Source organism: Quercus lobata, chromosome 5 (genome assembly GCF_001633185.2).
Source record: "Quercus lobata isolate SW786 chromosome 5, ValleyOak3.0 Primary Assembly, whole genome shotgun sequence".
NCBI classification, from domain to species: Eukaryota; Viridiplantae; Streptophyta; class Magnoliopsida; order Fagales; family Fagaceae; genus Quercus; species Quercus lobata.
In genome coordinates, this window is record NC_044908.1 from 40,836,472 (window position 1) to 40,861,708 (window position 25,237).

At 34.8% G+C, this 25,237-nt stretch overlaps 1 protein-coding gene across 8 annotated transcripts; it reads right to left on the bottom strand.

Annotated features, from left to right (window-relative positions):
• Window positions 1-477: 477 nt before the first annotated feature.
• On the bottom strand, window positions 478-25,013 carry LOC115991960 (transcription factor IIIB 60 kDa subunit-like). Of its 8 annotated transcripts, none has more exons than XM_031115959.1 (21): window positions 24,906-25,013; window positions 24,706-24,808; window positions 24,523-24,604; window positions 20,516-20,591; window positions 17,484-17,569; window positions 17,307-17,383; window positions 16,358-16,420; window positions 16,105-16,217; window positions 13,031-13,110; window positions 12,816-12,902; window positions 10,580-10,690; window positions 9,808-9,888; window positions 7,518-7,667; window positions 7,288-7,431; window positions 6,797-6,935; window positions 6,579-6,700; window positions 2,630-2,710; window positions 2,385-2,513; window positions 1,620-1,700; window positions 1,110-1,163; window positions 478-973 (listed from the first exon to the last, which is right to left on the bottom strand). In XM_031115959.1, exons 2-21 carry the CDS (start codon window positions 24,771-24,773, stop codon window positions 728-730), a joined length of 2,070 nt encoding a protein of 689 aa, XP_030971819.1. In that variant the 5' UTR covers window positions 24,774-24,808; window positions 24,906-25,013; the 3' UTR covers window positions 478-727. The 8 variants fall into 8 exon arrangements, with proteins under 8 accessions (XP_030971819.1, XP_030971818.1, XP_030971814.1 ...); XM_031115958.1 differs by having other exon boundaries at window positions 6,579-6,697; window positions 7,228-7,431; XM_031115954.1 differs by having other exon boundaries at window positions 7,228-7,431.
• Between the last annotated feature and the right edge of the window lie 224 nt (window positions 25,014-25,237).

Below are 25,237 nucleotides of genomic sequence, written 5' to 3' on the forward strand. Positions count from 1 at the left end.
AAACCAAAACAATGGCAGTGTTAGACCCACACAAGGGTAGAAAGAAACCCACACAAGTGTAGAAAAAGACCCACGACGGGTAGAGACAAGTCCTCGTATTAGAAACTATTGATTGATGTCAAGGGTGTTGTGTACATGAATGATTCTTTTTCTTCTTCTTTTTTTCATTAAAGCCACCGAAAAGAAATAAGTTCTAAAGCCATGTGACAAGTCTAATGTAACATCAATTACCTCATCCTCTTTGCTTGATTAGCAATATTTATTTCCTCTTTTTTAAAAAAAAAAAAAAAAAAAAAGAAGAAAAAATTAATTCCTAGAAATAGAATATAATCACAAAAGGAAAGAATGATTCTAAGTCACGGATGGACTTTCCACAAAAATTATTCCCAAAATCTAAATTAATAAAAAATAAAAAAAATTACAGCCCGAAGAGACAACTCCAGATACGTTGATTTGTATCCCAGGACTGGGGGAAAATAAAAGGAAATAGAAAAGGAAAGCTGTAAATTCAAATTGTATCTTGAAGAATTGCTCCACAAGATTAGGTATCCGTATTACATCCAGTTCAAGCCTTTCCTTAATAAATTCTACAATATTATTTCTTTTTTCTTTCAATTTCCTTTCTATGTCGGCCTCCAATCTGATTTAATAATTTCTTCGCAAGGGCTTCAAAGAATTCAAAAGAACATTCCACGAACTACCTCTTCGAACACAATTACTTTTCGATTCAATATTCATCGTCACCATTATCATAGTTAAAGTCATCAAAATCCTCTCCATTGTCATAGTGCAATCCATTGCTATATATTCCTGTGTCATTTTCCTGCTCCATGTCTTCATACCCTTGTCCTGGTTCATCATAGTTGTCTGTAATGTCCCCATCATGCTCTTTCTCACCGTCACTTTGCTCTGTGGCATCACCATCACCATCATCATTTGATGCTTTGGCTTTTTTATTTGAATCAGACGGTGGCTGCCAGGATTAATTAAAAAAAATTATAATAAGTTGGACTAATGTATTTAATTGGTAACTACACACATGCGTGGACACACTTCCAGAATCTTGACATTAAAGTTTGGACAATAAAAATAAGAGAAAATAAACATACATCGTTGGTGAAGAGTGTCTCCAACACATCATAGTTGATTTTCGAACTGAGTCTCTGTCAACAACACAATCAACACCAGAGGGAAAATAACACATTAGTAGCAAGGATGAGAGAAACAAAAAAGCAACGAAATTAATAATAGACTTTAAACTGGTAAAAAAAGGATTCAAAAAGATTATATGGTTGTCAGGGAAGCTGATAGGACAACACAATTGACAAAGATGATACAGAAAAAATAAAAAACAATAAACTATATTAATTCAATTGAGTAGAATACCAACATACCGTGTGATTTACACACACAGTTATGGTCATCAGTGAAGCTCATAGGCAAACACAATTGACAAAGATGATACAGAAAATGATTTTTTTTAATTAAAATTTTTAAAAAATCATATTAATTCAGTTGAGCTGAATACCAATACCATGAGATTAACACGCGCACACACAGCTATTTACAATATTTAGTCAATACTCATTTGCTTCAAGACTGATCTTTTCATGACTTACCTTCTTGATTAGCATTTGATGAGCCGCTTCTGCAGCCGTTTGAGCAGGATTGGCATTTGAATCTTGTGTTCGTTTTCGCTCCTAGTTTAATATGAAACCAAAGATATAAAAAGTATTGCTAGATAATAAATGTTTCAAACGAGAATAACTAGGGAAACAAAATTATCATTTCAAAACAATCATAACCTAAATGAAGAAAACATTTTCTCTTACAACTGCAAGCAGTTTTTTTTTTTTTTTTGGGGGGGGGAGTTGGGGCGCAAGAAAAAAAGCTAAATTTAACAATAGTCAAAACAAGTGCATAAGTTTGAGTCTTTTTATTTTTCATTTAAAGAGAAGAGTTAGGAGTGTATTGGAATATAACATTTTCCGGGACCCGATTGCGTGATCAACACTATGTAGAGGTTTATCTAAACTTGACAAAATATATAGGCTACAAATTAAAGCCAAAACATATCACAAACAAGAATTGATCCCAGCAATTGTATTTGGATTTTGGAAGATGAAACCTTTACTAAAAGGCATGAAATTTTTACATAAATAATTAACGAAATCCTTTAGACATATTTTGACTCCCTCTGCCATTTAAAAACTAATTTAAATAGCCAACTTCACCCATATTTTTCCCACAAAAAAGTTCTTGTCCTCCTTGCGTCTAAAAGTCTAGGTTTTCACTCATATAACTTATAAGTTACCTTTAAAAATATAAAATTAAATTTAAAATAAAATAAAAACAAGGTGCAATAAGTGGCACGTAAATAACACCTTTCTTGACTTGGCCACAGCTGCTGAAGCTGCTGCAGCTAATTCATGCGCAGCTCGTAATTCATCAGAACAGTTCTCTAAGTCTACCTGACTAGCTTCCATCTTAGCAGCAGCTGCTGCTGCTTGTTCCTAAAAACCATACCAGTACAGTACATTATATAAACCTTTAAGGGCAAAATATTGTCAGAATATGTATATTTTCTGTTTACCAAAAACTCAATTCAAAGTTGCAATGAAATCTTAACCTCAAGATACTCTTTGTTCATTTCTTCCCATATAATTGTCTTATAACGTGTCTCCTCATCATTATTCAGGTAGCCATCAACCTAGCAACACACAAATCATGTAACAAACACAGTTAAAATTAAATGAAAGAAAATAAAGTATTATCATGCATAGTATAGAGCTTTATAAGAATGCAACCTGAACCAACCCAATGAATTCAGTTGTTGAGAATTTCAAATATTGATTCTTGGGAGTTCAAACTCACAACAATTAGAATTCCCAAGAATGATATGCGATTTTTTGGATGTGTAGAAAATTACAAAGCAGGCTTATACACTTACAAAAGCCCTCCTGGAAAAGCCCAAGTCTGCATAACCCCAGAAAAATTGAATCTAAGTCTCCATATACCTAGCAATGGGCCACTATTATTATTATTTTTTTTTTTGGATGGGTAACGAAAAATTTTATTAATAAAGAAAACAACCCAAGTACATTGGGGATGTACTATGGGGGCATAAATCAAGGGCCAAAATTACAACGATCAAGAAAAACAAGAAAAATGCGACAAAACCACACTCCAAGCAAGGAGAGTATGTAGGAAAGAAGACTTAATCTCTAGCAAGTACCGTTCACATCCCTCAAAACATCTAGCATTCCTTTCACTCCAAATACACCACATCAAGCAGTGTGGCACGAGTCTTCACAAGTCTATATTGTGATGTCGGCTGAACTTACCTTGCCAAGTCTCAAACAACTCAATTACCTTATGTGGCATAACCCAGTGAATTCCAAACAAACAAAACAACAAAGACCACAACTAAAATGCAATGGGGCAATGAAGAAGAAGATGATCCACCGACTCCCCACACCTCTTACACATAAAACACCAGTGAAGAACAATAATACGTCTTTTGCGAAGGTTATTTGTTGTAAGGATCTTACCTAAGGAAGCAGACCATGAAAAGAAAGCTACCTTTGGAGGAACTTTCGATTGCCACACCATTCTCCAAGGGAAAGAAGGAAGAGTAGGAGGGTAGAAAGAAAGATAAAAAGTCACTCTATTATTATCTCTACAACCCCATTCAACAAAAAAACTAGAATCAAGATGAGCTTGCATAAATCCTCAAGAGTCCATCAGCAGATGCATAATATCTCACCCAACTTTCTTGAACAAATTGACATCCCTTCTATTCATTTTTTTTATATTGATAAGTATCCTTTCTATCACTAATTTAGCATCACCTTCTATTAGACCCTGCTTGCAGCCCATGTTAAGCACCAACTCCAGAGCCCATCTCACTGCCAGGGCCATAGCAGCTGCTGAATACAATATAGTGTTCTCCAACCAAGCTTTTAAACCTTCCCCAGTGCTATTCCTTGCTACACCTGCTACACAAGCAATACCTTCATCACAAGCAGCATCCACATTAAAATTTAGCCACTGTTCAGGAGGGCATTGCATTCCCAACTTGGTATCACTTGACTAAGAATCACCATCTCTGGTTTTTGGTACTTCCTAGCACTCATGGTAAAAGTATGATGGAAACTCCAAGAAAAACCTCTGGTCAACCTAACCTCCTCCAAATAAAACTGAATTACTTAGCTTCCACAGAACATCAATGCTAACAGCAGCAATCAAGGAAAAATGATCTGCAGTCATTTGGTCCTGCCACAAATCATCAGGAGCATAATTATTGAACATTGATCCCAAGAAGATCTGGACACCATCCAACTTCAAAGCCCAATCTGAACCAAACCAAGGTGGCCTCGCTTCTTATAACCTCAAAAACAAATGAGTTTTTTTTCCGTTCCACACAAACCTCACAACTCTCCTTCACCAATCAAGTTTCTAGCCAATCTGCTTGCTAATGGTAGAAAAACCAGCTGCAACCCTCCACAAAAACATCTTCAGCCTTTGGTGCAGCCTTCCACTCCTTTTCTCCACCCTCTTCTTACTTTGGTTTAATATATGCCCTTGATCCACCCTTTAGGCTGACTTTAAAGAGAAAATACAAGACTTTTCCCCCAACAACACAACTGTATCATATGCACCATACCTGGGAATAGGAATTTTCTTACACCATATTGACCACACTATATTTAAAAATATAAACTTTGATTATTTAAAATAATCTTCTGATAATAATTGTTTTGTAGCTACAGAAATAATATTTTGAACATTATGGATAATTTTAAAATGACAAAAAACCCTGGAACGGTGAAACATATTTTTGGCTGAACTATCACCCCTTTTTGCTTTCTAGAATTCACTCAATGCACATGTTTGTTCAATGAAAACTCAAATTTTTGATAAGTAATGAGAAAATTTTATTAGAATTATCAATGAAAGTTCAAATTTACATGTACAATTTGTAATTTAGCAATTCTCACAAAGATTTAGATATGCCAGAATTGGCAATTCATATCTAAGGGATGGGAGTTAGAATTCTCATGTTTCATGAGAACTAAAATGCTAATTGGAATTGTAATTGTTGGCAATTTTGTCAAATGTATAACTAAACTTTCACAACTTCCTAAAAAATTGAAAATTCCCCTTCTAAATTCAACATACCCTTACAAAATATTTGTTATGTCACTGCCAATGAGCTCTATCTTAAATGCCAATTGTAAAAACAAGGTAAAGGGTAAGTTCTTCGTTGAAAACCCTCTAAATGCATACATAATTACCAATAAAAAAATATTTTCCTTTCCTACAGCTAGTTAAACTCAAAATATCATAGAAGGGATGTATTGAAGAGGTATTATTATTTTTTTAAGTATTAAAAACTTTATTGAAGAATCAGTGGAAAAGTAACTTCCAGAAAATTATAATATGCAGGTCAAAAAGGATAATAAAAGTGCAGCTCACACCCCCCCCCCCCCAAAACATAAGACAAAGCACTACAGCATTTAAAATCTGACAAGTTCCAATAAGCCAAAATCGCCCTTTCAAACTTGCTAGACCTCCAGCATTGTCCTAAGCATCACCAAATGCACCCCAAATAATGACAACACTAACAACAAGGTGCAGACACCAACACCAAATATAGACTCTTGATCACACTTGTTTTTGGACATTGAAACAAGGATACGGTCCACCTGGTAACTTTGTCAATGGAAAATGGAGGCCTACAGCCCATTGGATCTGATTGATTCATTAGATCATATTTCATTTTTTGAAATTACATCTATTTCCTTTTACTTTTGTATTTAATGAAATCAGTTATGAGTTATTTCCTTTCCTTCCTTGATATAACTGGGGAACCCTATTTAAAGACCTCAGAATTCAGTATTGGTACATTTTGACTTGAGTAATAAAGCTTTTATTGTAATTTTCTTTCAATGGCTTGGTGCTAACTCTGGGCAACCCCAGGCCTCAGAATTCAGTATTGGTACACCCTTTTTTTTTCTTTTTTTTATTATAAGTAATAAGATTTATTGATATAAAAAAATGGACACCCTAGTACACAGGAAGTGTACAGGGGTCAAAATCAAGAACAAAAATTACATAAATCAAGAAAAGGAAAAAAAAAAATGATTGGTTTCGCAAAGCTAACAACCAATCCAATAAGATTCTAAAGAAAAATAACTTGAGGTCTGGTATGGATCTCTCATTATCTGTTCCCCCCATGCAGCCCCCTTGAAATTGCTATGGGCTGCATCACCACACCTCCTTCACCAAACCACAATGCAAAAGATGGATATCTACAATCTCAACACCATTTTTAACACCAAACTACAATAATTTTTCTTTCTCCCTAAGGTTGTTAACTGTCAAAATACTACCCAAAGTGTATGTCCACCAAAAGGTTCCTCAGATGGCAACTGCTGAAAGAACATAAAAGGAAAATATTTGTCTGATATTCAGATCTCATTTGATAAGCTTTTGTAAAATATGTGCACCTCCCATGAGACCAAAATATTCTTATAATAAAGCACAAAAATAAATGGCTAATTCAATATTCATACCTCAACATCATCAATATCAGAAAGTCCATCTGATTCATCATCAGTGATGGAACTCGTATCCTTAGATTTCTGAAATTTATCAGAAACACCATCTACTTCAATCTGATCTCCGGTGGCAGCTGCTGAAATTGAGTATTAATAGGATTGCTTGCAGATATGTTGTATAAAAATACAGGACTAAAACCTTTCCTGTAACAATATTTTCAAATAACACTTACAATTACTTCCATTCTCCCTTTCGTTCAATTGTTCATTCTCATTTTCTTTTTGGCTGTTTTCGGCGAAATCCCTTTGGTTCAATTGTTCATTCTCAGTTGCCTTTTGACTGTTTTCAGTGAAAGACTTGACTTTCTCAACCTAAAGAATAGCAGACAAAAAGAAACAAAACTTAAATATACATGGGAATACTAGGCAAAGAAGTTGACAAATCCTGAGAAACAGCAATACACTAGAAGAAACGACAGATAAAAATACACCAATACTGCTTTTATTTTTTTTCTTTTTCGTTTTTTTATTTTTTTTTATTTTTATTTTTATTGAATCAAACTAGGGATCACAGTAAATATCCATGCCCTTGCTTCTTTCTAATAAAAAATTACCTCCTAACTTCAATACTTGTCAAGAGAAAAATACAAACCCAAATACTAACCAATAAGGAAGTTTTTTTTGAGGAAGTTGGCATGCCGAAATAGGACTGACATTCACTTGCCTGTTCAATGTTTTCACTCTCTTGCTGAGGCACACTTGATTCATCTGCCTTGTTAGTAGATTCCATGGCTATTCTCTCTTTTTCAGCACGCTGGAAAGCAGGAGGTTCTGACCCACCATGTAGTCCTCCAGAAAGTTTAACAAACTATAGCAACCAAAAACAACTATGAACACAGAAGTAAAACACATTGAAGAAAATAGCCAAATGAAAAAAAGAGAGAGAGACGTTACAGCGTCATAGCAAGATCTACAAAGTCCATGGGCAAAATGAGGTGCCCCACTATTTTTATGTTCACAAAGCACTTCCCCCGACTTTTGGGACACACCAACTGATGGTACACTCTCCTTTAGCTCTACAGCATTTTTGGTTAACTCCTCAATCTATTTAAAAAGAAATTCACAAGACAAGCTATCAACATCATATCATAGGAGAATCAAGTACTTGATTTCACAACATTGTATCTAAATAATGTTATTAGACCCAACTTCTTGTTCTAGCTTTAATAAAATCTTAAATCAATTTATTGTCATTACAAAGAATTAAATGTGTGCTAGTTAATGCATTTAACATTAACACCAATCAAGTATTTGAGGGAATATGAACAACTTACTACCATGTTAAAAGAATTTATTAAGCAGTTGAGTACATTGAAATTAACTAATAAAAGGAAGAACAAAAGCACATTATTTAAAGAAAGTAGCCACAAAGTATCAGCCATGAACTGAAATAAGTTATCTCTAGCTTCAAACAAGCACTTTATTTCAAAGTGAAGAAAAAATATCACACAAAAGTTTAGGATATATATTGGGAAAACATTAATACTTAATGTATCAAATGAGCGGAACAAAACCAAATGGAAATGAAGTTTACGAATTACATTCTTTTTTTTTAATAGGTAATAGGAATTTTATTGAAATAGATGAATTTATTTTTTTAGGTAACAGGAATTTTATTGAAATAGATGAACACCGTGTTCACGATAATAAACACTCTGAAATGAAACAAATACATATAACTCAAGAACTAAAGCTTGCAGATTGTAGAAAATCAAAAATGGAGATACATTGAGTAAAGCCCCACATACGAGCCCACTGAAACAAAGTCCCAAATAGAAGAAACTTTAAGAGATCTAAAGGTCTCTCATTATCTTCAAAGGTACAGGTATTGTGTTCCTACCAAAGTAACCACAAAAGACATGCTTAAATCCTGGAACCATATTTCAGATATTTGACAGGTATTTCCCAAACTAATTCCTCCATGCAAAAAGAAGAGAAGTCACTGTCTTTGGCATCACCCATTGGATCCCAAAAACCAAAAAACTTCGCTCCATAAAGCATAAGCAAACTTACAATGGATCAATAGATGGTCCACAGTTTCCCCCTTGCAATGACACAAGCAATACCAATTAACTAAGGGCCAACATTTCCTAACCAAATTATTAATCGTAAGTATTCCACCCCAAGCTACTATCCATAAAAAGAAAGACACCATTTTAGGCACCTTTACACACTAAATGCTCTTCCTAGGAAAAACATCAGTAAGAGGACCAGACAACAAATAATAATAAGAGTGCACATTATACACACCATACCGAGTCAACTTCCAAGCCAGGTTATCATTCCCTTCACCCCTTGACATATTAGAATAAAGAAGCTCAAAAAAAGAACATATACCCTCCAATTCTCAATCATGAAAAACTCAACGAAATTGTAAATTCCAGCTCCTACTTCTCCCTTCTGATGCAAAAACAACCAAGTCAGAAATCCAAGCTTCTTTAGACAGAGAACATGTAAACAAATCTGGAAAAAGATCCTTTAGAGAAGCATGCCTGCTCCAAGGATCATGCCAAATTCGAATACGATGACCCTCTCCCGCAATATACACTACCTGTCCGAAGAAACTCTCTACACCTGCCGTAATACTCTTCCACATCCCACACCCATAAGTCCCTCTTACACCTCTAGTGCACCAGCCTCCATTAGCCACACCATATTTGGTTGCTATAACCTGACGCCATAACCTATCACTTTCCTTCCTAAAGCACCATAACCACTTTCCAAGTAGAGCTTGGTTAAACAACCCAATCCTCCAAATCCCCAAACCACCTACCTCCACCGGCAAACAAACCTTATTCCAAGCCACTAAATGATATTTAAAAACTTTCTCAGAAGCCCCCTAAAGGAAATTCCTTTGAATCCTTTCTAGTCTAGCTACCACAGCTTGAGGAATAGTGAACAAGGATAAAAAAATAGGTAGGAAGGTACAAATTACATTCATAGTTGAAAATATTAAATATAAACTGAGAAGTTTATGCAATTATATACATCAACAAATAGTCAGTATTATGATTTTTTTTTTTTTTTTTAATTGATAAGTATTACACGAGCCAATGGATTTTGAATCAAGACCTAATCCTCCACCCAATCATATCATTATATCTCATAGCATGTGTCAAAAGTAACAACTACAGAAGTGTAATAAAGCGTGCATGCATCACATCCTAATAGAAATGGAACATACCGTCAAGCTCCCCGAATCTGTATTCTCAAATTCAATCAATCGTTTTGTCAGCGTCATTTCACAAATATGTACAATTTTTACCTAGTGAAAAGAGAATCCATCAAACAGTTTATGAAAAGTGGTTCACGCATCAAGAAAATTGTCGACATAGATTATTTAATGCCATAAAGAAGTGAGCAATATCTAATTAAAGATAAGTTGGAAAAGACTTTAGAATGTAGTAATTCATTATTCATTATAATCAAGTTTTTCATGTTAACTAATAACAAATTGCACATAACTTCCAGAAAATCAAGATAGTTTTTTTTGATAATGTATGGAACCTTTCTAAAGAAGAGCTCTTTGGACTCTTTTTGATAGGGCTAGGGCTTGGACTCACATCTAGTGATTCCCTTCCTTCATTCCTTAGCTCTCTTCTTCTTTGTAATTAGTGCTTTTTTATGTTTTTGCTTTTCCATCTTTTTTTGTCCTTTTGATAAGCTGGTGCTACTTTGCATTTAGCAGTTTTTTGAATATACATCTTTCTTACCTATCAAAAAAATAGAAGAGCCCTTTGGACTCACCTCTAGCCATTCAGTTAAGCTAAAAATAACATTCTAATGAAATAAAATCGTTAAAAATAATGCTTCTAAAAATATTAGAAGTACAAGAAGACATGAACGGTAAATGGTAAGGCAATGTAGCTTAACAATGTTTAAGAATTTACAATATAACATAGATAGTGAAATGGTTATCACAAAAATCTAGACATATGACATGGTTAAAAATGTACCTTAGTGACGTTATTATCACATACATAACAAATTGTTAGGCACATTTGGTACACGAGAAAGATGATTACATAGGCATAAGAATGAGTATTTCTGGGAATACAACCTTGAATCTGTATTTCACAATTTAGTACAACATGATAAGAATGTGAAATAGAATCATATTCCAGTCAAATTTCCTAAAATACCTTTAAAAGAGAATATTTAAACAGTCGAAAAGAAGTTTGGACGACAATGGATGTCCTAAGCATGTATCATGGCAATTTTGTTGCTAGGAATAGCATCGTACAAATCAAAGATGGGCAGACTTACAGAAAAGAAACCCAAAAATCTAAACGCTTGGATTTGAAATATGCAGAAAGATCACATATAGTGCTGAGAAACAGTTTACATGGTTTAGCATTTGGCTTACTTGCTAACAGAAAATTTAGTTACAATACTGATGGCTACTTCACCAGTATAAACCTTGAGTCCCATTACACCCAATTTGGTCTTTTGTTCTCTGTTCTCTTTTGAATACAAAACATCAAGTAAAACTATCAGTCACAAAACAAACAAACTCTTATAAAACCTCTGATCAACTTAATTCAACTCAAGTAGGCAGTAACCGTTGTAGTAATTGTTATGAGTAATATTTTATTATGGGGTAATTACACTCCCCTCCCTTGAGGTTTGGGGGAATGACACTCCACTCCACCCCAAACCTAAAGGGAAAAAACACTTCCCTCTCTTAAGGTTTGAAGAAAATCACACTCCCCTCTTTTGTTTATATTAGTTTATATCAGTAATGAAATTTTCTAAATTTTTATAAGAATCTCTTTACAAAAATTTAATCATGGTTAGCAAAAAATAACTGATAAATTCAGAATAAAAATTCAAAAATTATTAAGCACCAAAAAACTTGTAACCACAAATCTCTCCATAACCCATTTAAAATAAAATAAAATAAAATAAAAAGAAAGATTATTATCATTTATTTGTCCATTAACAATTGTTTTCAATTTTGCTATATAAAAATTTTAAGAAATTGACATAAATTCTATAAAATTTGAACTTACAAATTGTGCAATTGCAATATCTACTTTAGCTAATCAGCAAAATAAATTACTATTTTGAGTTTATTATATGTGATGTAAATTTTTATTAGAAATTATAATATTATTATATTTGAAAAATGAATGCTTCATTGTAGCCAGGCGTGCGCTTGAGCTTTGCGCCTAGGCTCCAAGAGGCTTGTGCACTTAAGTGCACTTGACACTTTTACCACCACTGTCTAGCACAGATATCATTACTCATTCTTCTGATTGGCCTGCTTTGATTGCCACAGCTACAACTCATGTTAACACTTAACAAAGACTGTGGAGGTCAAGGTAATAAAGGCTGTGATCACCAGGGAGGCCAAGGTAGATGAGAGGGACCCACTCACAAATGTTTTCATTGTCAGGGGGTGAAAATCAAACTGTTGATTCATTGGATTCTACCTTTCACTATCAATATCATCCTGATCACCATTCTCTTCAAACATTGAAGTCATTAGTACACCATCCTGTCATCAATTTGAGACCTTGCCATCCAATGCTTGTCAGTTAAGTAAGCATCATAGGGTGTCCTTGTCTAGGCATGAGAATCTACTTCCTCTTCCAACATAGCGTTCCATAAGTGAAGCAAACATATAGAGTTGGATTGTCATCTTGTTCAAGAAAGTGTGAAAAAGTGTAGTTGCTACTTTGCATGTCTCTATAGGGATCCAAGCTACTGATATGTTCACAAAACCATTGTGCAAGGCTGGTTTAGATTTATTATGTAACAAGCCGAGACTATATGATTTATATGTTCCAACTTGAAGGAAAGTGTTACAAAGTAATATTGTATTAGTAGAGAGGGAATTTTAGCCCTTTTGTATTTTATCATTAATACTATAAATGATACATGTGTATTATGGTTAACAAATGAATTAACCTTAAGCATTTCATTTCTAGTCAATCAGTTTACAGTATTAATCATGATGGAGCCATGGAGGCTACCACACACTTAGAAACCCAAGTCCCATTACACCCAAATTGATCTTATGTTATCACCTCTCTTTTGTATAAATGTCAGTTACAAAAGAATCAAACTCTTATTAAAATTTGATTACAATATACTTATGCAAGCAAAACTAGATCTCCAACTAACAATGCATCAATTTGCACACAAGAGAGCAAATTACAGAAGTAGGAGTAGATAAGTTGGACTTACAATGTCAGTCTTCGAAAAGCTGTACCCATGTGAAAGAGCAGAGATATATAATGCTGCACCACAGAGCCCACTAGGTTTTCTGCCAGTCTGTAAATGATATAAAGTTTTTTTTGTTGAAGTAAATGAAATAAAGTTAAAGTAAGCTTCCCGGTAATTAAACATGGAAACAAATTTCAGCTGCTATAAATATATATATATATATATATATATATTACCTGCATCCAGTCTCTTTTCATTCTGGCAATAAGGTATAATGCAGTTTGAGACACCTTCATATTTCTTTGCTTTAATAATTCTACAAGGAAAAAAACATGCTACATCAGTTAATAGCTTCATCAACTCCAACCATTCATTATAATGTCCATTTCTCAATATCCTCCAATTTCTGTTTCCATCTTTCTGCAAGTGACTCATCAACAGAATAATTTATCATACGAGTATTAGAGAATTCTGGCAGCCAACTGATATTCGTATACTTCCATCAGAACAATTATATATTTCTATTTCAAAGCACCCTATCTCTCCTTTTTATCCTTATGGAGAGAGAGAGAGAGAGAGAGAGAGAGAGAAATATATACTTTGTTTATTTTGATTCACAAATACAACTCACACACCCATGAAAGGACCCATGATCCCACCCTCCTCTCCCTGTTTATGGAGAGGAAAGACCCATCTCTTTTCTTTTCTTTTTTCTTTAATCAAGTACTCCCTCCGTCCCAAATTATTGGTCCTCTATTCCATTTTGGGATGTCCCAAAATGTAGTCCTCCTTGAAATATCAATAAATATCTTACCCATTACTTTATTTAAAAAGTCAATGCCATTCTTCTCTAGAATTTAAATTAATAAGGGTAGTTTTGGAAACTTATACCTTTTTGAGTAACAAACAACGCATTAAATGATATTCCCCTAAAGAGTTGGATTTTCTAAACATGACAAAAAATTTGGGACGAATGTAGTAGAATGAAACAAATATCATAGCCACAGCGCTTTCAACAAAATTTCTCGTTCCTCACTGTTCTCAAATGAACTAGAATTTGTTGTACTACATTGAACATAGCACCACTGTTAGGAACGATGATGTGCAATACCATATTGCATGACTCCTCTAATTAAAGAGTTGGACTTTCTAAACATGACAAAAAATTTGGGACGAATGTAGTAGAATGTAACAAATATCATGGCCACAGCACTTTCAACAAAATTGCTGGTTCCTCACTGTTCTCAAATGAACTAGAATTTGTTGTACTACATTGAACTTAGCACCACTCTTAGGAACGATGATGTGCAATACCATATTGCATGACTCCTCTAATTAAGTATCTTTTTTTTTTTTTTTTGCATTTGCTAATATTCATTCATGTCAGATGTATTTGTTGTATGTTTCTTTCTTTTAAATTCAAGGGTAACATCTGGAGCTGTCTACTCTGCTTTCGTCATTTCTACACTCTTAGTACATTCAATGTTCATAATTCTAAAATTCAATAATTGAGTTTGTTCTTAAAAAATAAAAAAATAAAAAATAGAAGAAAACAAAGTTGCATCAACCCAGAAGGTTAAACATGCAGATTTTCAAACATAAAATAATTAAATAAAAGATTGAAGTGTCAATTATATGAAATCCATTTTTTTAGTAGGCAGAGAATTCATACATTTGTTTGGAAATTTGTTTCCAAAAACAGAAAACTGGCTCGCTGAACAAAAACATTTTTGGCATATTCTTAAAACAATTTTTGGAAAACATCTAAAAGATATTTTCAGAAACTTGATCCCAAGAACAAATATTTTGCACACTAGTGAACAGTTCACATGAGTGCACAGTAAAAGGATGGTTTTGTTCTCTCTCTCTCACATTGTCTGATGCCAACCGCAGTAGGGATTCATAGGGATAGAGGGTAGGTTTTGCAGGGGTTGATGGGAGGGGGGGTTGACTTTCCAGAGGTGAGGGGAAATTTGTAGGGTTTGTCGCTGGGATGGACGGGTGAGGAAGGGTCTATGGGGTGAGTCACAGGAGGGGGACAGGTGGGTACATAAAAACAAATTTTTGAATTTTGTTTCTAAAAATTGTTTTTATTAATCACTTCCCAGATATATTTTTCATATGAAAACAGAGAACCTGTGGGGATGGAGGTTAGATCAAAGAGGATTGGGCCTAGATTGAGCCCAAAGAAGGCCCAATTGTGTATTAATGAAAAAGAAATGGGCTCAAACCAAGCATTTTGGCCTGAGGCTAAAGGATTCGACCCAGAGAGGACTTGTCCGAAAACAGACCACCCTCTGGTACTTCGAGAAGACCCACCCGAGGAAGGTTTGAATCAAGAACCCAGGCCAAGGAGAAGGGCAACCTCGAAAGCATAGACAGACAATTGAAGAGTGAAGACTAGCAGGCTACACCTAGGATATTATCTGGCATAGGAACAATGGTTTACCCAACTGAAGGTTGGAGGAAGCTTCCTGATAAAGGAACCATCTCCTCTACATTAAATGCACTGCCCGAACTAGCCATGCCACATTTATGGCTGAATGACCCTCCTGAACAGTGCTCCGTCAACCTGTTACCTTCACATCTCAGCCTCAAAAGGAGGGGAGGGGGAAGATGGGAAAAGTATCCCACCTGAAGAATCATCCGCCCTACAAGTGGACAACTAAGATGGAAGCAACCAACCTATAAATAGGAAAAGACCCATTATGTGAGGGGATCTGAAAAAGATTAAGTCTAAAGAGAGAAATTATTGTAAACACTTTTTATTTTGTACTATGGTTATCCTTGTGCATTAGTCTTCCTCGGACAGACCAAGGAGTGTTTATGAAAGAAGAGTATTGTTCATTTCTCATATCTCCCAGCCTTTAAGTCTTTTTACTTTGAGTTTCTTTTCACTATTTCAAAGTTAGCTTTTAAGCCTATCTCTACAAATTAGTTGTTTCGGTTAAGGGCCCAACCTGAGAGGGTTATTTGGTTTTTACCCCATACAAAACCAATAAAAAAATGGTTCCTATCCTTAAAAAACAAGATTTTTTGAGAACAATTTTTAGAAAACATTCCCAAACAAGGCCTATGGATCCTCTAGTTTTATCATATTCTCCATAAACATGCTCAATCTACTAAGCCTTTACGTAATGCAATGCAAGCGAAATGGACGCAGGCAATACACACTAGTGAATTCTAACTCAAAGAACACAGCCAAATGAATAAATAAACAAAGCAAAGACGGCAATACAAATTCTTGTAATGACTTATCAAAAACAAATTCTTGCAATATAATTATAAACAATGAACAGTAGGTCCTTACTTTCTGTAAATCGAGAAATATAAAGGGAAGGATCAACAGGTTTTATAATGGTAGGATGCTCTCCAAGGCTTAGAAGTTGGCAAAGCTGCAAAAATACAGCACCTAGCACATAACTGCATTATTTTAGAAGAGAAGATGTCAATAGTACAAGAAAAAAAGTGACAGTAAAGTCATAATGTATTATACTGTTTAATGTCAATATAGGTTGTACATAAAAAATTAAAATTTGATATTGAAGTAGGTTCTCTCTTACACATTTATGGACAAATACTCGGAAAAATCAATAAGAAGAAACGGTTTTGGGTCTTTAGCTACACTGCAAAACATAAAAAGCTAATTTCAATTATTGAGTCCCATTAATAAATGCTGCCTGCACATTAACATGCCATCCAAGGCCACAAAATGAAAATAAAAGAAATATGAAACAAACCATAAGTAAATTTAAAACCATAACTGTTTGATTCATGAGTATTCCCAAGTACAAAACTATTTCTCAAGTCGAGTAAATGACTAAATATGGTAGCAATGTCAATTTTGGACATTAGGTCAGCCACTCGGCTCTTAAGTCATAACATTGATATCGAATTACTGTTGTGAACTAGGAAGCACATGCAAGGGTACGACATGTGGACCCAGCATTTTTTGAAAAAAATAAGACATGGGTACGGCAGGACACGTCTATTAAATATATTTTTAATTTTATTTTCTATATATTATTAAGCTTAAGCATTTATTTTTCATATAATGTTAAATATACATAGATTTAAGAGCAATAATGGGTAATAAAGTGAATTTGTGACTATTAAAGGATGTTTAGAAATTAGAATACAAACCAAGAATAAGAATATTAATTAATGTTCAAATGCACTGTTAATATTAGAGCATGAATGCTCTCTTTGTTTTGTGAAAGGGTATTCAATTCCTCTTGTTCTCGTATCCCTTCCATGTCCCATAATTTTATTTTTAAAAAATAAAAATAAAAACACAGCTAGGACACATGCATACAAAAGTGTCCTAGGCGTGTCCTATGTCCAACAAGAGTATGAAACTGGTACGGCACCCTAAATGAAGTGTTTGTGCTTCATAGGTTGTCAAACAAGTACAAGATAACCAATTAGACATACAACAAAATAAAGAGTATAAGGTCTTCCAACTATAACTGTAATTTCAAGTTTTAAGGAATCCTATATAAATTTGCTTACCGACATGCAATATAAAGGCAAGCAGCTGCAACTTGATCTGTTTTACGCCCCCTAGTAAAATTCCGTTCAACAGCTATCTGCAAAGTCATACCTAAATCAGATGTTTGAAAATAATATTCAACTGATGAGGACACCATAGGAAAAATAAATAATAGAATAATAATAAAAATACCATACCTGATAAAATGCACAGGCTGGATTAACCATAGAGTCACCACCACTTATATTAAATGTTGTAACGATACTTTCTATCATATCTCTCCCTATGAAAAAAAATAACTATTTCTGATTAGAAGTGAAATTACTATTCCAGACTAGAAATGAAATTATTATATCTGATTCCATCTTTATGCATGCATAACTTCTAAAACCATTTTTTTTTTTTTTGATAAGTAATAAAAATATATTAAAAAGAAGAAGGGTGTCACCAATGTATACAGGAAGTATACATCAAGGACAAAAACAAATCAAGTACATAAAGTACAAAAGTCCATGAAACCATGGACTGAAGAAAAAGAACGAAAGCCTAACACTATAACCCAATCTAGAAGAGTCTTAAGGAAGACTTCTAAAACATGAAAATGGTATATGAGATTATCAGGACTTGATTTTCTTGTGAAAAATATGGTAGGACAGACTTGTATTTTTCTTTGCCTCATTCGTTTTACTGGGTATGTGTAAAACTTGCAAAGTTTGAAACTTGTGAGGCCAAGAAGATTTGTTACCTGAACATTGGCAATTGTTTTTGCAAAATAATAAACAATAAGGCAAACCATCCAACTATGGGGTTAGTTTCTATTTGCTCCCTAAAACTTTAATTTAATCGATGTTAAGCCACAATCTAATCTGTGTCAGATTCAACCAATGTACGTTATTAAATTGACAAGAAGCTTCATGAGTGAAAGCCTGAGTGCTTTCAGATACAACCCGCTGTGTCGTGACACAGTAACTACTACCCCTGCACCACTGGGTTCTGGTGTACTAACTGGTGGCTCTCTCTCTCTCTCTCTCTCTCTCTCTCAACTGCCTAAAATTTTTTACATCTGGGTGGTTTCAAATAAACCTTAAATTTTAAAACGTTACAATTAAAACAGTTAGAATAATGGTTAAGCAATTAAAATTCATCATTTCTTGTCAACATAAACATTTTGGACAACAGGACAAGTGGTAATTTATCATGGTTTCAGAAATGGTGGTCATGAGTTCCAATCATGTCTCCATTCTACCCCCCAGTTTTAAAAAGAAAGAAACCTAGCGAGATGGACCCCACTCATTGATGGGAGCTTAGGCCTACTTACAATAGGATGAGTACTTCATAAATCCAATTTGGTCACTCTGAGCCTATCTGTATCCATATCCCTGCATAGCTCAAGAAAATCGTTCAACCTTGCTCTAAGATATTGCTTCAAAACATACAATATTTTTTTTTATTCTATATACCTTCCCCTGTGTAAAGGGATTCCCGAAACCTGAAAGAACATCCTTATAAACCTATTCTTCTAAATTACCATGAAGAAAAGCATTTTTTACCTCAAGCTAATTCACAATCCAATTCAAATTAGTTGCTAGGGATAGGATTACTCGTATGAAACTCATGTTCTCTATTGAGGCAAGTCTCTTGATAGTCAATCCCATAGGTCTAAGTGAATCCCTCCGCAACCAATCTGGCCTTGTACCTCTCTATGGACCCATCTGCCTTATGCTTAACTATGAAAATCCACTTGCAGCCAGCTGTCTTTTTTCCATTTAGGCAAGAGAACTAATTACTAAAAAAAGAATTATTCAAAGCTGTCATTTCTTCAATCATAGCTTTTTCTTTATATAGGTAATTAGGAACTTTATTAAAAAAAAACTATGAAAAGGATACAGGCTGACCTCGGCGTACACAGGCCGTGTGTACTAAGGAAGATTAGCAATCAACAAAAAGTACATATATATAAGAACTCTACGAGAGAAGAGAAGGATAGACCACTCATAGCATATTTCTACTATGGATCATGTGAAGGGCAATAAGAGCATCTAAATCATCATTCTTCTCAGGGGGAAGAGTATGAATATAGCTAGAGGTATCACTTAAAATACCTTGAGCCCCAAGTAAGTTGACATGTAGACAGCAGATTGGTCTTTAGATTCAGTCTTTAAAATACTTCAAGGTGACATCCTTAGTGAGAGAAGGAGAGCTCCATCACCACTTGAGACTGTTAATGTTGTTCCACCACAAGAGGTTGTTGGGGTGGTTCTTCGTGCCTCATCGGATCAACATAAGTAACAGTGGAAGGGTGAAGGGGTAATCATATGCAACACATGAACACCAAAATGGGGCTCTTCTTCACTAATGTCCTGCCCTTGATGAGGAGTGTTCAAACCAGAAACGTAAGTACCGGACTCAAAAGTATTTACAAGAATGACAATGGTGACAATATCCTTTGTCTGGCCAAATAGCCAAGAAATATATACTTAAGAGCACGAGGATCCAACAAACCACCTTCAAGACAATGAATGTGAAACATATATAGCGCACACAAAGAGTGAGAAGAAATAATTCTAAAGACAAGGGAGGAGACAATACTTCTATAGAAGTTTTGAAAATCAAGACACGTGATGGCATCTGATTGATAAAATATGTTGCCGTGAAAACAACATCTACTTGGTAATGCCAAAAAGAGGATAGTGTCAAAATGCTGTTAATCTTTATTTGGATGGAAGAATTAGTTTGGCAAACACTTTTTTTGTTATTTATCCCCATTATGCTTGGTGTGGACACTATGGTGAACGAGGAATCATTGTACAATTGAAGATCTGTATGACTCAATGGTTCAGCTAAGCCTATTGACAAAATGGTCTTTCATGAGAACATTGTTTAAACAGTCCCATATTTTGCAACCTAGGGGACCTAATGATATCCATTCTCTTGTAGATTTCATTGATTCTCTCTTTTTTCTTTTGTAATTCTTTAGGCTATCTTATCCACCGGACTACATGAGATAGTTCCTATTTTTCAATAAAATAGTTTTAATTATCAAACAATATTTACAAACCATTTCAAAGTTACTTATCAAATAAATAGATAAAACCATTTCAAACTTTACTAAAATGAGTTTTCTTTATGAACAACATTAACACACTGAATATTGAAATTTAAACTCCTAATAGGACAACCTAACTTAGAAATACATAAAAGTAAACAGTTACAAAGCACAATTACATACCTTTATCTAAAGTCCTCCTAAATGATTCTGAATAGCCACTTTGAATGGATCTTACCACGCTACCTGACAATTTGCTCTGCAGATAAAAGAGTTCCACTATTAAAAAATCAAAACATGTGGCCATAAAAAGCAAAATCAAGCACAATGTACACTACAATTTATTTGAAGCATTTGAAAAATAATGCAAAGTTGCAAACTATTAGAGTTATAAATCCCACAAACATTGGTCTAAATTTCATTACAAAAGATAGTTTACTCATGCCTAAAGATTAAAATAAATATATTAGAAGGAAAAGATGGTGACATTGACCTAAATATATATTTTGACCGAGTATTGTTTATACACTTAAAAATAAACTAACAATGTCTAAGAAGCAAAATCTAAGCATGTACATTTCAATTCATCACAAGCATTAGAAAAACAATGCAACGATATCAGAGTACAAAATCCCTTTTTTTAGTAACATAGGGAACCTTTTAAAAGAAAAGCCCTTTGGACTTGCCTCTAGCCAGTAAACCTACAGGCAACTAACCCCACCCTCCAAAATCAATCATAGGGTAATGCATTCACAGTTTATGATCATGCCCAGGAGCATCGAAGTACAAAATTCTCACACGCACTAATCTGATTTTTTATTGCAAATGGCTGTTTACTTACATATAAATATTTGATAAAAATTTCAAAAACAACATGTGTTTTTTTATAGGTAAGTAGTACAATTTTATTAATCAAAGAAAAAAAAAACTTTGAGTTCACAATGATGATCACAAAGGAACAAAAGAAAATACAAAAATATTATAAGGCAAGTCTAAGTGAAGGTAGGAACTCAAAAACAGATGAACAATCAGAAAAATCCCAACACCGTGCCCAAAGAGTGTGTTGAAACACAGATTTTGATTGGTCCAATGAAGTTACATTGTCCTCGAACAGGTGACCATTCCACTCCTTCCACACAATCCACATTAAACAACCCAGTACCATATTCCATGTTACAGAGCCATGCTTCCCAAACCAGTTCCTCCAACAAAATAATAAAGCCGCAATAGTCCCCGGCATAACCCAATTAACCCCGAATATTAAAAACACATCCCCCACAGAGCATGGACAACATCACAATGCAGTAAAAGATGATCCACTAAATCCCCATTACTTCGAAACATACAACACCAATTCACCAAAGGCAACCCCTTTCTCATAAAGAACGCAACCTTTTAGGAATCTTAATAGACCAAAGACCCTTCCATGGAAATGGAGACTTAGTAGCCGCCCGAATCACCTAATAAAAAGGCTATCAAACTGGCTGCTACCTTTAAGGCACCAACGGATCCTGTCAATCCCCTCAACCCTTGGAAATCGAGAATAAACGTGCTCAAGAAAAGAGAAGATTGCCTCTAGTTCCCAATGATGAAAATCTCTATGTAATCTCAAATTCCAACCCCTAAAATCCCAATCCACCTGGCGAACCAAAACATCAAAGATAAAAGCTTCCTCATCACCCAAACACGCAAAAAGATTAGGGTACAAAAGCTTAAGGGGAATATCCCCAGCCCACCAATCATGCCAGAAGAGAATATGATTACCTTCTCCAACTACAAATGCCAAATGTTGACAGAATCTATCTCATCCTGCTCTTATACAACACCATAACCCACACCCATGTGTCCCCCTACCAGCTTTAGTACTCCAACCCCCCCTCCCCCCCCAAGCAGTCCTCCCCATACTTGGTGGCAATAACCTACTTCCATAAATGAAATGTATCAATTCCCAAAACTTCATAACCATTTACCTAACAATGCTTGATTAAAATGAACAACTCTCCTAAGCCCCAATCCACCCACCACAATGGGTGAACAAACCTCAACACCAATAAACCTATACACCAAAAGAAATTTCTTGATTTCCTCAAACTATCAGCAAAATAAAGATAAAAAAAGATAGATTCAATCAAAACCCCCAATGTAGGCGCTCCAACCCGAAAGTTTCCTCTCCATCTTCTCCATAATGCGAATCCAAATAGAAGTTGCCTTAAATGGAGCACCCAAAGGCATACCCAAATATTTCATTGGTAGACCACCCACCCTACAATTAAAAGAGCTTGTTAAATCATTGGTAGACCACTCACCTCCCCAATAGAAACAATTTTTCACTTTTCCCCACATTAATCAAACCAATAACTACTTCAAAGCATCTCAATGCCAACCTAATGTAAAGTAATTGTTCCCTAGAAGCATCACAAAATAAAATAGTGTCATCAACAAAAAGAATATGTGAAATACTCACTCCTACTGAAGTATTGCATCCCACATGAAAACCACATAGTAAACCACTTTCCTCAATTTTCTTCAAAATCCAGCTCAATACCTCCATGACCAAAAGAAACAAAAGAGGTGACAAAGGGTCACCTTGTCTCAAACCCCATGACCTGCCCAAAAACCCAACAGGAGATCCATTCACCAATACTGAAAAGTAAACAGTAGTGACACGAGCCTCTCCTCCATCTCTCCTCAAAACCCATTCTGCCCAAAAGATAAAACAAAGAATCCAATTCACATGCTTTTTCTATATCCAGCTTGCAGATCACACTTGGGACACAGCTCTTCAATCTGCTATCTAAGTACTCATTAGAAATGAGACTGAATCTAAAATCTGCCTACATCAAAAGAATTTTGTACAAAGTGTTCCTCCAAATCAGTCTAAAGGAATCTCTCCAACCCATTACAAGGCCATTTCAACAAATACAACACATAGTAAAAAAAAAATCTTAATAAAAAATTGCTACACCACTATGGGGTACAAAACTACAAATACAACCATTTTTTTATTACATATGGAATCTTTCTAAAGAAGAGCCCTATGGACACATCTCCAACTAGTAAAACCTCCAGGCAACTGACCTCACCCACTAAAACCAAGTGCTGGGTAATCCATAGTCAAAATTATCTTTTCAACCCTTTCCATCACATTAGATGGATGAAATTACCTAAATACAACCCTTTGAACTATTCAAGAGATTGATTACATCTTATAAACTTAAAGAACCAAAATGAAACTCTTATAATTTTCAAGAACTAAAATAGGTGTTTGCCCTAAAATACTTATACATGAGAAGCATTTTCAAGACAAGCCACATCAAAATTCTTATTCAAAACAGATATTCCAGGTCCGAATATTTATTTAATCAACCTAATTTGATCTATACTCTTTGCGTCTTTGCCATTAACGTTACGGCTTGGATCTTTTTTTCATTCTCTTTTCTTATTTTTTGCTTTGCTTCTTTTTTAGCTTTGTATACTTACTATATAAACTTTCTTTTCCTGCAAGAATAAAAACTCACATGCATCAAATGAAGGCAGATTGTTAAGTAATAGAGCATCAAGCTCTGAGTAACCTCATACCACCATAAAAAGACGATCATTTTAAGTATGTAAGCCACAATAACAAACTCTTACTGGCCTATTTCATTCTTTTTTATTGGTAAGTTACATATGCACCCAGTGGATCTTGAACCCATGAGCTAGAGCTCATTGGCAGTTTAGATCATTAATTGGAGCATATAATTTAGTGAAACAATCTAGCCAAATCAAAACAGGTGTTAATCCAAAAACCCATGAGAATCAAAAAGCTGAAGCAAAACCAAGAAGAAAAATGAATAAACCATGAATAACAAATTCAAACCTCACAATCTGTCAAATAAGCTTCCCTGAAAAACACACTCCAAACCCAATTACCCAAAGTAGGCAAGAGAAATAGTATTTGAGCCAATGTCCTAATAATCACTTTGCAGCAACACCAACACCAACACGTGCCAACTAGTACTCAAGTACACAACATTGTGTTGCTACCATATAAATACATATGGGAATTTCTACCAACGAAACAAGCACCAACCTCAACAAAATGGAGTTTTTCTCAATCAATTAGGAGCCTAGTAGCCTATCAAGTAGTGAATTGGCATCACGTCACAACACAACACTAATATAAAAAAGCAGTAACATTGATTACATACCTCTCCTCCCGCACCCTTAACAAACGAAGGTTCGTCAGTGTACAAATCTTCATGGAGAACTTTCCCACAAACGTCACAACACCTATTGGTTAGAAAAATATTTAATTATTATGAACTCAAGAACAAAGCATAACAGTTTTGCACATTATTTTTGAAAAGTCTAAAAATCTACAAGGTACTTACACCAAGCCATTGGCATAAGACGAAGTAGGCCGATGGTTACCGTTAGCACAACTCAAGAATAGAGCCATAGTTTATTGAATTCGAATTCGAATTCGAAGCCAATCTAATTCACAATAACAAAATATTTTCAAAAAAAAAAAAAAAAATTTATCATGAGAAAGAATTTTGGGGGGAATAATAATTGGGGAAGCATACCTTACCTTAATTGGCCTCGAAAGGTTGAAGAATTACAGAGCAGTGCCACTTTAGGAAGAGAACATAGCTTAGTTTGGGCTTTTACAGAGAGAGAGAGAGAGAGAGAGTGGGCTTTTGGTTGCAGAGAAAGAACTCAATAAGGCTAGGCTAGGCTTGTGTTTGCGCCAAAAAACCGGTTACTTGCGAACCGGAATAGCTGCCGGTTCTTTGGATTAAAAAAAAACAGGTATTGCCAACTGTTATTGGGTCGGGGCTCTGAGTTATTTGGATGGGTTTTGAGAAAGATATAAGGTCTGATTGATAACGTTGTTTAAACACAGCACGTATTTTCACAATA